This window comes from Mus caroli, unplaced genomic scaffold (genome assembly GCF_978045245.1).
Source record: "Mus caroli unplaced genomic scaffold, Mus_caroli_1 scaffold_8, whole genome shotgun sequence".
Classification (NCBI taxonomy): domain Eukaryota; kingdom Metazoa; phylum Chordata; class Mammalia; order Rodentia; family Muridae; genus Mus; species Mus caroli.
The window spans coordinates 41,239,884-41,251,442 of NW_028227263.1; the positions used below are offsets into that span (position 1 = coordinate 41,239,884).

The 11,559-nt window shown below is 38.3% G+C and overlaps 1 protein-coding gene across 1 annotated transcript; it reads right to left on the reverse strand.

Moving 5' to 3' along the window:
* Positions 1 to 9,530: 9,530 nt before the first annotated feature.
* Positions 9,531 to 10,478, reverse strand: LOC110299242 (olfactory receptor 56A3). Its single transcript, XM_021168891.2, has one exon. It carries the CDS (start codon positions 10,476 to 10,478, stop codon positions 9,531 to 9,533), a length of 948 nt encoding a protein of 315 aa, XP_021024550.2.
* Positions 10,479 to 11,559: the final 1,081 nt, after the last annotated feature.

Sequence of the window (11,559 nt, forward strand, 5' to 3'; positions counted from 1 at the left end):
TTTACTAATATATTGGTCACAAAATGACTTTCAATAAATATTTTTGAATACTTGAAGGGATGTGTTGATTTAAATGTGAATTAAATATTTTAAAAGTTATTTTAATATTACACTTATTCTTCCAAAATGATCATACTGTTTTCATCATTCATCTTTCTTTCTTTCTTTCTTTCTTTCTTTCTTTCTTTCTTTCTTTCTTTCTTTCTTTCTTTCTTTCTTTCTTTCTTTCTTTCTTCCTTCCTTCCTTCCTTCCTTCCTTTCTCTCTTTCTCTCTTTCTCTCTCTCTCTCTCTCTCTCTCTCTCTTTTTCTTTCTTTCTTTCTTTCTTTCTTTCTTTCTTTCTTTCTTTCTTTCTCTCTTTCTTTCTTCTTTGTATACTGTATGTGAGATTTATTACTGAACACAATTTGATGAAGTATAGGAGAGCACTCTGGGAGTCCTTGGGAGTGCAGGGCTGACCACTTGTCCCACTTGTCCAGGAGACTAAATTCAATAAGACACATTTTTGACACCATAGTCATCAGGGATGAGCTGTTTCTCAACTACCATGTCTTCAAATTCATCTGCATTAAATTTAGTGAAGCCCAACATCTTTGAGATGTATATGCCCTGGCAGCAAGATACTCAAACTTGGTTCTAACAGGGCCTCTATCACATGTTCTTATTCTGTAGCTTTTTGAACAAGGGCATGATGACTTTGCCAATGTGCAGACTGGCTGCTGTTACCTGGGGTTTTTCAAAGGCACCACATATTCTTGTCTGGAGCCTGTTATTCCTAGCATAAGACAACATCTTGTCTTGCACATACTTCTATGTATAATGCTTTTTGCACTGTGTAAAGTTTACCTCTGTGTTTTTCAAATGCTTATTTCTCTGCTCTCATATTTTGTTTCAATCTGGACATGGTATTGCAATGTCAAGAATCTCCTGTCTCAAATTTGTGTAAACAATTGTTTCCTGTAGGAAAAAAATTTTTGCAACTTACTTTTAATAAGGTAAAAATCTCTCTCTAGCCTCAAGGCCAGCAGAGGTAGTAGAAAAGAAGGTATTAGGACAGAGATAAAGTGGACCTGTTCAGCAATAGTTTTTTGGGGGCAAGCTTGATCTTCTTGATCTTCAAGTTCAGTCCAATAGCCAACACCAAATATGATTCAGCAGCTGCAGACCAATCTCTAGGCAGGCTGACACAATGCTCAGACCACCAGCTCCATTCTAGTCCTTTCAGCAAACCAGCAACTGTAGTTCAATTATAAGAAACCACCGGGTTCACCAACTGTCCTGAGATGAGGCTGCATAAGAGACAAGCTCCTGCAGGAAACTCAAAGACATCCTTTGGTGAGTTTCTCTTAACATTGGAGTTATCACACATTGAACTCAACAACACTATATAAGGTGAACCAATACATGCATGCCCTTAACAAAGAATAGTGAGGCAGAGCAAACCAAGGTTCAGTGCTCCTCTCCCACTGTCTGCAGGGTCATCTTTATACTCCTTCATCAAGCATCCTTTCATCTGTGTCTGCTATATCTCAAACATCCTTTCACCTGTGTCTGCTTCACAGAAACAGTCTTTCATGTGTTTTCTTTTGCAAAGACTTCCTTTCAGTTGTGTGCCCCAGAAAAATCATCATTTGGCATAACTAACTTTCCAAAGAACAAGAAGTTTCCACTTCACTTACTGTTTATTCTCTGCTTTGTCAATAAGTGTGGATCACCCAATGGCTGTACAGAAGAGAGAATAGGGCAGGACTTGTGCCAGTGAGGGGAAGGAAACAGAGAAGCCAGAAGGAGGAATGAAGGCAGAGTTCATCAAGTCCAGCTGGAGAGTGGAAGCGATCATTGAAAGAATTGGTATCTTAGCTGAGAGGCGGCCAGATTATTTTAGGGTATTAAAATAGACAAGCTAAGTATTGAATTAAAGCTCTAAAATAAATCTTGGTTTTTTTTCTTTTTCTGTGTTGTTATGTTACTGGGAGCTAGCTAGAATAAAGTTATACAGCCATCATATTAATCTACTACTTACATTTATATTACTTACACTTACTCAAATATGAAAGCCATCCTTGCCACAACTGTTCATTATCTATTTCTTTGAGGGGCAGGGGGTGGGCACAAATAATCAACTTCCAGGGCTTTGGAGTAAAGTTGCTCATTTCATCTGACACAATGTGGCCATAAAGTGGGAATTCCTCAATGTTTATCTTCTTCCTTCCCAAGTCATAGATTCAGATCTTGGCAGCAAGCACAAGTATGACTTGTGAAACTGCTCATGCCACATGGTATAGTGTCCCATGATAATACTTGAGGCCTACTCTGTCTAGGGAGTGAACTGAAGTGGAACACAGAGTCAGAGGAAGACTAAAGATTGATGATCCATGGCCTTGTATCTTATTATTTGGGATTTAGTAAGCACTGTTTTCTTAGTATTTGAGATTTAATAAGTGCTGGGTTCTTTCTTTTACCATCTTGTGCTAATAAGCACTGATTTCTTCTTCTTCTTCTTCTTCTTCTTCTTCTTCTTCTTCTTCTTCTTCTTCTTCTTCTTCTTCTTCTTCTTCTTCTTCTTCGTCTTCTTCTCTCTCTCTCTCTCTCTCTCTCTCTCTCTCTCTCTCTCTCTCTCTCTCTCTCTCTGTCTGTCTCGGACCTCTCATTGGCTAGGTGAGAAGCTAGGAACCCATTAATGCTTTGTGAGGCATAGAGAAAATAAAGGAGAAGAATTAGTATCCTTTACACAGGCAGCATGGACAGACACATAAATTCATATACACACATATTCTGGTCAGGCCTGACTCCCTGTCTCATCAGCTCAAGTGTTTATGGATACATTCACAATAAACTTTACATGCGCGCAGGCGCGTGCACACACACACACACACACACACACACACACACACACACACAAGTTTGGTGGATGGAGCAAAAACCTCCATGAGCAAGTTACATTGAGCTAGCACCAGTGCAGAAAGAACACACTCATTCTGTTTGAAAAAGGAGCTCTATTTGCTATTGTGCAGAGAAAGAAAAAGCTTCTAACTTTTTATTGCTGAAATCAGTAAAAAGCCCCTCAGTAAAGAAAATAGACCCATATCTCTATTGGTGAAAGAAAAAAGTACTTTCCTTTTTATTTCTGAAAGAAAAAAGCCCCTCTTATTGTTGTTCTGAGTTCTTATACTTTCATGGGATAAATGATCATGTGGCTTTCCAAGTATCATTACATTCCAAAAGTTCATAGCAAGTTTGAGACATAAAGTTAAATCAGAAATTGAATAATGAGTTACAGCAGAAATGTTTACATGTGTTTCATTAAGACTAGTATATAACTAAACATTCATTATCATCTTCTATCTTTATATGTTCATTAAAAGTTTAAAGCAATGATTTTTGTTATACGTCAGCACAGATTTGTCAAAAGGCATATCATCTGCCTTGTGTCTCATTAGTTTTGAAGTTTTATATAGGTAAATTAGTCAATATTTTATTTTCTGCCCTTGCATGTACAATAATTTTTCCATTCCCAGTTTATGATGTTCAGTTATCAGATAATGGTTTCACAGCTAGCCTAGAAGGAATGTTTTCCCTGATCATAAATTTGTGTCAAGCTTGCTTTCTTATTCTAGTACAATTAGTCCAAGACACATGTAGGTTTACAGAGACCTAATTGCAGTTTTTCAGGGGACTGGACATTACTTGTATAAATTTAGCAATTGTGTAATTACCGATGTGTCTACATAGCATTACTCCAAGAGAGTACATCTTCATTGATCTGGAGGAAATCTGCCTAATAAAGTGGGCTAATATCCAGGAATCATTAGAATATGTAATAATGACAGGAAAGGTATATCAGCAAACAGAATCACTCCTGAGATGAGATCTCTGAAGGTGCTGCAATTCAGAGTTTACTCATCCCAACCATGTAAAATGATGGGCCATCTCCAAAAATGTTACCTGCATGTCTTTAGCCTTTCCTAGATGGGTTCTGACAAGATAACACGAGGGTATTAAGTGGCATTCTGAGGAAAAGACCTAATTCATATTTCTTTATGTGAATATTAATTTTTTCCATTGTCACTGGTTTTCCTTGTGACTTCATCAGTTATAATTGTGTTTTGATGTTTGAGTCCAAAACAAAACAAAACAAAACAAACACCTCACAGTCCCAAATTTTGTGTTTTCTGGAAAAGTACACTAGAAACCATTAGAAAGAAAGTTTATAGCCCATATTGTCAGCCATGTTCAGAAAGAAAATACTGTACTTCTGTCTTTTCAGTCTCTGCCTTTCAAGGTGGTTTTGAGCATTCATCATGGGAACGTCATTATGGGGACTGATACCTGGGAGAGTCTAATTCTCCTCTCCATTAGTTTAGCCATTAGTTTTCTGCAGTTCTTTAGAGGTGGAACCCTGTGAAAAGTTTCCCCTTCCACATAAGCATGGCTATTGTTGTGGTGGTGGTCTTATTTGTGCATACAAAGCCATTAGACCTGGAATTTTAAGAGCTGTGTGTTGGTTACAGGATCCTTGGCCCCTGTTTTGAAGAATAATCTAAAAAAAAAATCCCCTCATTTGTATTTTTCCCCCAAAACCTATATTCATATTGCTTTTCATTCTCTTCTCCAATTGCTATGTTTCTTTCTCCATGTTAATCACCCCTCTCTGCCCATCTCCTTCATGTGAGCATACAGAGTACCTTCTCAGAGCATCAGTAGGATTTTAAAAGAACTTTCACAATGATCTGAAGATCATTGCCTTCACTGTGTAGAGTAGATGCACCAGGCCCAGAGGCTTGATGATAATATCTCTGAAGTCAAATTAGAATATAAAGAAAGTTATATGAATTTCTTTTAATTTAAAAAAGTATTCAATCTAACATCAAACCTGTTTAGCAGGAACTGGAAAGGAGAAGGGATTTAGAATAATAGATGATGAGGGGAAGAGAGAAAGTTATTCAGTGGAAAATGGTGCTGTCATTTTCCTCCACCCTGGGAGCTTGCTGCTTTGAGTTAAGTATTATACACTGGATGGCTCTGGGCTGAGATGTGGGAAGTTAGAGAGAACATAGAGCAAATGGAAAGAACAGAATCATGTGTGTCCCCAAGACAGAAGACAATGAGAAGATGGAAAGAGAAGTTCCTGAAATTAGTAAAAATGGAAATGAAAGTAAAAAGGACAAAAGGTGTGTGTGTGTGTGTGTGTGTGTGTGTGTGCGCGCCATTTTGCATGTGTGTAGACAAGACAACTCTGTGGAATCCATTCCTTCCTTCTACCTTTTTGTGGGTTCTGGGAACAGAATTCATGTTGCTAGGCTCTCATGTCCAGCACATTTACCTGGTTTCTCCTATTCCATGAAATTTAGGTTGCTTCTGGTAAGTGCTTTAAGCCTTTATTCTCTCTTCCTCTTTGTACTTAAATGTACTGCCTCTCCTTCCTCATTGGTATATAGGGCACAAAGTTCCTGTGCTCAAAGACAAGCAGGAAGGAAACCAGGAATGTTAAATGCTCAGGGTTGTCTCTTCAAATAAAGAGGTATATAACCTGTTTTCTGACCAGAAGGCTGGGGTTAGTAGCCTGGTGACCTTTGTGGTATCTGAATGGCCAGGACTTCCCCTGACTGAAAAACAGGACCATAGATAGTTACAGGCCCAGGTGCCTTCAGTGTTACCCGTAGGTCCAGGCTATACAAGATCTATTGAGAATCAATAAAGTGAGTAGACATTTCCTCCTGAGTCTAATAAGATAGTCCCCAGTAGATAAGTATTTATCTCAGTAATGCTGAAGAGTCAGTCTGTGTCTAGATAATCATGTCACTAGATTATTGATAGGAATAATGTCAATTTCATTCAAGGGGAATTCCATTTTAAACCCCTGCTTTCCACCTCCCCCAAATGAAAATGCATGTAAGCCTACAATTAGAAAAATTGACCAAGTCTGGGTCACTTTTCCAGATATGAAATACTTCATTAATTGATTATCTGTATAAGTTAGAGCCTTATATATCTGGTCAATTTTGTTTGCTTCCTATATGATAACAAAACAAATAAATATTGAACTTTCTCCTGTGATCTTCAGGATCACACTAGACTCACCAACTTGTGACTAGAGCAGTAATGAAATTGGAAGTATGTATATGTAGTAATGTAGTAGGTTATTGGTTACTTTGGGTATAGCTGTATATGGTAGTTCTATTTCTAGTTTTTTGGGGGTGGAATATGCAGATTGATTTCAAAAGTATCTGCACTAATTTACTCTTCCACCAACAATGTATGAGGCCTCCCTTTCACCAGATCCAAGCCAGCATTTATTACCAATGTGCTTTTTATGATGTATGATTCCCCAAATCAGGGTCACTTCTGATATGAAATATCTCATTAATTGGTTGTCTGTATAAGGTACAGCCATATGTGTTTGATCAATTTTGTTGACATCCTATATAATAGCAAAACAAATCAACATGAAACTTTTCTGTGGTCTTCAGGATCACTGGGGTAATGCAGTTAGCATTGCTTGGAAATTTATGTCTCTTTAAATCATAATTGAGTCTAAAATTGGGACAAAATCATGTTCACCTAATATAAACTTTATTATCACATAGGGTACTATAGCTCAGAAAAATATCACTCTTACAAATATGAATGTTAGAATGTCTTAATTGAACATATAACTCAACACCAATGAAAATTCTCAAAATAAAAGTAACATCATCTCACCTTAAAGAAAACTAGAATTTTTCAGATTCCTTCTCACTCTAGTCAGAACAGCCATCATAAAAAGGACAACACCAAAGGTTTTACCAAACAAAAACTGAAATAATTCACTAATATCTATTCAAATTTTCCATCAAGTAGAAGCATACAGTATTGTCATTGTCAGTAGTTGGATACAAGTGGGTCCATAAATGTGTCTGTAGAGGAGTTTTAATCCAGCAACATGGCTGCTCAGGCAAGGGATCATATCCAAAATCCTTGTAGGACTATGTGATCTGGCTGGAATGCAGACACACCGTATTACAGTGTGATCTGGCAGAAATACAGACATGCCATTAATGCACATCTTTAATCCCTAACAATGAAGGTATGGCTAGTTTGTAGAAGAAAACAGCCATGTTTAAAAGTAACATCTAATTGATGGATGATAAATCAGAGAAAGGTTTGACAGAATGAGTTAGAGATAAGATACATCCAACTGATATGAGAACAGCACAGGAAAAAGAGGCTACTTAAGAAGAGAGAGAGAGAGAGAGAGAGAGAGAGAGAGAGAGAGAGAGAGAGAGAGAGAGAGAGAGAGAGAGAGAGAGAGAGATATTGCAGTTTTACTGGAACAGTTTTACAGAGGCAGGTTGCAGAGAGAACAAGCTAGACAAAGGTGAAAACAGAATGAGCCAGAGACTGAGAAGGAGCCAGAAGATTAGTATGAGGTCAAGCAGAACAATTCAGGCAGAGAAGCTGGATTAAATCAGTCAGCTTAGAAGAGACTAGAAGATTCCAGGTCTAGGCCTAGGTATAGTTAGAACAGAGAAAGAAATGTTCTGGGCTCAGGCCAAACCAGGTATTCCTTCATCTAAGGAAATAAAAGCAACATTTACAGATGTAGATACACAAACACTCTTTAGGCTCACTTGAATGTTGATCTGTGAATATTTGGAAATTCTTTCATTTCCTATTTCAACTGTCACTGAGGAAACAACATGGGAGGAATCTATGCTTATGGTAAATGAGAAATATAGAGGAGGCTCTTCAGTGTGAATGAAGCCTGTTTCAGGAGGGCCAGTCATTTTGTAGACTTTCAGGACTCTACATGCATTCTGAAACAACTGATTTACTGACTCATGCATCAGATAAGATCCTGAAACTGAATGACACTCCTTATTTGTTCTAAGCTGGACATATTCTTTGTAGTTGTGCAAAGACTAGAACAGAGAGCTTGGAGCTCAAACAACTTAGGTTTTTAATTGTTTTCTCTCTTTTCAACTTATTGCTTGGATGTACAAGTACTTTTTTGTTGTTATTTCTAGAAGGAAAGAAAACCAACCTCTCAAAATTCCTTGGATCCAGATTAACAATCTTTCAGTATTCCTGAGAACTGGATTTGTTTATATTTTGCCTAAATATCATCCAACTTCCTCAATAATTGCAAATTTCCAAACATCTTTGTATTTCTAATCTCTAATATGACTTCTGAATCAAAAACAGCTGATTGAAAAAGTTTTGCCCAACTAGTAATGGACTGTAATGTATTTATGTTGTATTATGGGGTGTCTTCTGATACATCAATACACATAAGCAGAACACTATAGACAGGTCACAGGGTATTTGTGGATTCAAGAAAGGAAGTTCCAAGTGCATGAAGTCATGAAGGAAGCAGCTTTAAGTGATGACTCCTTCACCTAAATCCAATAAAATGTACCATGCTACAAGTCAGTTCTTCAAAGAGCTCTGGCTTGAGAGCTTTGGCTAATGACAAAGAAGCTTCGCTTGAAAACACGAGGAAGATGGCAGAAAGATGTTGACCTGAGTGGACATCAATAAAGCAGACTTGCTTCTGGCTCTAGCCCCTTTCCATCATTCAGAGCTGACCATGAAAATGCTCTGCTTCATTGCATAAATGTTCACCTCATTGCATAATTAGATTGATTTTATTGATGAAAATGAGCTTCAGTTGAGGCCACTAATGTGTACAGTCACAAGTGGATGCTCACAGTCAGCTATTGGATGGATCACAGGGCCCCCAATGGAGGAGCTAGAGAAAGTATCCAAGGAGCTAAAGAGATCTGCAACCCTGTAGGTGCAACAACATTATGAACTAACCAGTACCCCGGAGCTCTTGACTCTAGCTGCATATGTATCAAAAGATAGCCTAGACGGCCATCTCTGGAAACAGAGGCCCATTGGACACACAAACTTTATATGCCCCAGTACAGGGGAAAGCCAGGGCCAAAAAATCAGAATGGATGGGTAGGGAAGTGGTGGGGAGGGTATGGGGGACTTTTGGGATAGCATTGGAAATGTAATTGAGGAAAATACATAATAAAAAAAAATAAATGTGCAGAGATTATCAATGGCGGAGCAGCTGGGGGTTGTTCTTCTAGTATAGTGTTTACTTTCTTTGGATTCCCCTACTTCAGAAAAAAATAGAATATTTATTACTGGAAAAATTTAAAAGTCACAGAAATATGGGATGTTTTGTTTGTTTGACTGTTTTTTTTTTTTCAAGATAAGGTTTCACTCTGTAGCTTTGGCTGTCCTGGATATTACTTTGTAGCACAGGCCTACTTTGATCTCAGAGATCTACCTGTCTGTGCCTCCTAAATGCTGGTGTTAAAGGCAGGTGTCACTGCACCTAGACAAGATAGGGAATTTGTATGTGTGTTTGTTGGGGGTATTGAGTATTTTAGAGGAAGATGAAGCCAGGAATATTTTTTTAGAGTTAGTACTTACTTTCCTAATTAGAATGTTCCGAGTTAGTGTTTCAGCAAATTTTCTATCAGTATCATAAATAAATCACTGTGCACTAGGAATGTAGAGCTGCAGTTGGCCTGTTTACCACCCCTTCTTCAACAATTTCTTGATTCCTTGCTTGATCTCTTGAGTTCTTACCCCATAAACAATGGGATTAAGGGCGGCAGGAATGACATGGTGGAGGACATTGAGCAAGATTGGCACATCAGAAGAGACCTTCCTCTTAGCTACGTGTGTGAGGATAAAAACCAAAAGGATGGTGCTAAAAAACAGAATAAGGATGAAGTGAGAGCCACATGTGCTCAGAGCTTTGGCTACAGCACCCTCTGCCTTGAGTCTCAGCACAGCTCTTAGTATAAGGGTATAAGAGAGGAAGATGAGGATTAGGTCTGATCCCAGCAAAGTCCAGCCTCCAGCAAACTGATAAAGACGGTTGACAGTGACATCATTACAAGAGAGTCTAGAGACAGACATGTTGGCACAGATGCAGTTCTCAATAACATTTCTCCCACAGTAATGGAGTCGTGCTGAGAGAATGGGGATGGGCAAAGGAATAAGGACATTCCTGACCAGAATGAATGTGGCCGCCTTGACTACAAATTGGTCAGTGATGATGGATGGATATCTCAGTGGGTGACAGATGGCTATATAGCGATCAAAGGCCATGATCATAAATGTGCAAGATTCCATAGCAAGAAAGCTGTTCATGATATACATTTGGAGGAAACAGGCAGAAAAGTCAATGGCCCTGAGATCAAACCAGAAGATGGCTAGTACCTTGGGGATGACAGTGAGGCAGAGTATGATGTCCAGCATGGAGAGGAGGCTGAGCAGGTAGTACATGGGTTCATGCAGAGAGGCCTCCATCCGGATGGTGATCAGAAGAATAGCATTAGCCCCCATGGCTAGCAGGAAGAGAAGACTGAGTGGCAGGGAGAGCCAGAGCTGCCAGCTGGGAGACCTGACAAAACAATTTAGGAGGAAGTCTGAAACTCCAATAGAGATGGTGTCGTTCTTGTGTGCTGTCATATTTGTCATATAGTCCAACTTTCTTTTAGCAAGCTGTAAAATTAGGATTTAGATAATTAGGTTCTGACTCTGAATATATGAGGTATTTATATACAATTGTAGCAGGTTATCCAAGTCAACTGAACGTATCCGTTTATGTCTGGTGCCTTGTTTCTGGGGCGCTACTACAACTTTACTAGTGTAGAGCAAGCAAGTCCTGAAGTAGCAGGATTTATCTGTACATTTGATTTCATCTTTGAAAGAGTTAGCATTATCTTTACAGACACTAAAACTAAGAAAAGCACTTAGGAAATTATTTTCATGTGCAGGTAAAAATGTATATTTTCATGTATTTTCCACCTATTTTCTTTGAAATATTCACACAAACTATCATTTAAATTAATTACTATAGGGTAGCAGAGCAATGTGCAGAGATTGGCACAAAAAGGACTCACATAAGTGTCTCTAGTTCCCATAGCGTTCTAGCCTTTTGAATATATTTACTTTGCTTTAATTATATATTTTTATCTACTCTACAATGAAAAGAGTGAATTCCTTTGTCTCAAAAAAAATTTTTATTTAGTAAGGATGTACCTTAGATCATAGTTGTTTCTTCTCTATTTCTTAACTCATCAATCTTTTAGAAGTCCTAACTTCTGGACCAAAGGAGAATAAATAACTGCAATGCCAGAAGAGTAGTGGGTGTCAAGATGAAGGATCACCTGTTCTGACTGCAGTGGTGTGGGGATGATGAAGTTCCCTTGTTAAAGTCTTCTGTCCCTGTTCATGTTCATTTCTGCCTTGAATGATCCAGGTACATATATCCACCCTCCATATTGCTGTAAATCTCTTCTCATTTAATATATACCAGTAGAATTCTTTTAGCCTCTAAGGTCACAAAATTGAAAATGAAAGTATCTAAAATTGTGTTTGCTCAGTGGGATTTTGGTGCTAACAATTGTGTGGGCCACTATAAGAATGGACACAAGGAGTGAGATGGTGGCACAGGGGTGAGTATAGCTGTTTTCAAAGAAAGAGCACAGATTACTTGGAGAGGGCTAAATCTCACACTGGGGAGAAGTGGGAGAAAACATGTATATAA

Excerpts from the sequence above, each read along its gene's own strand:
- LOC110299242 (XM_021168891.2), bottom strand. The coding sequence starts at position 10,478 with ATGACAGCACACAAGAACGACACCATCTCTATTGGAGTTTCAGACTTC.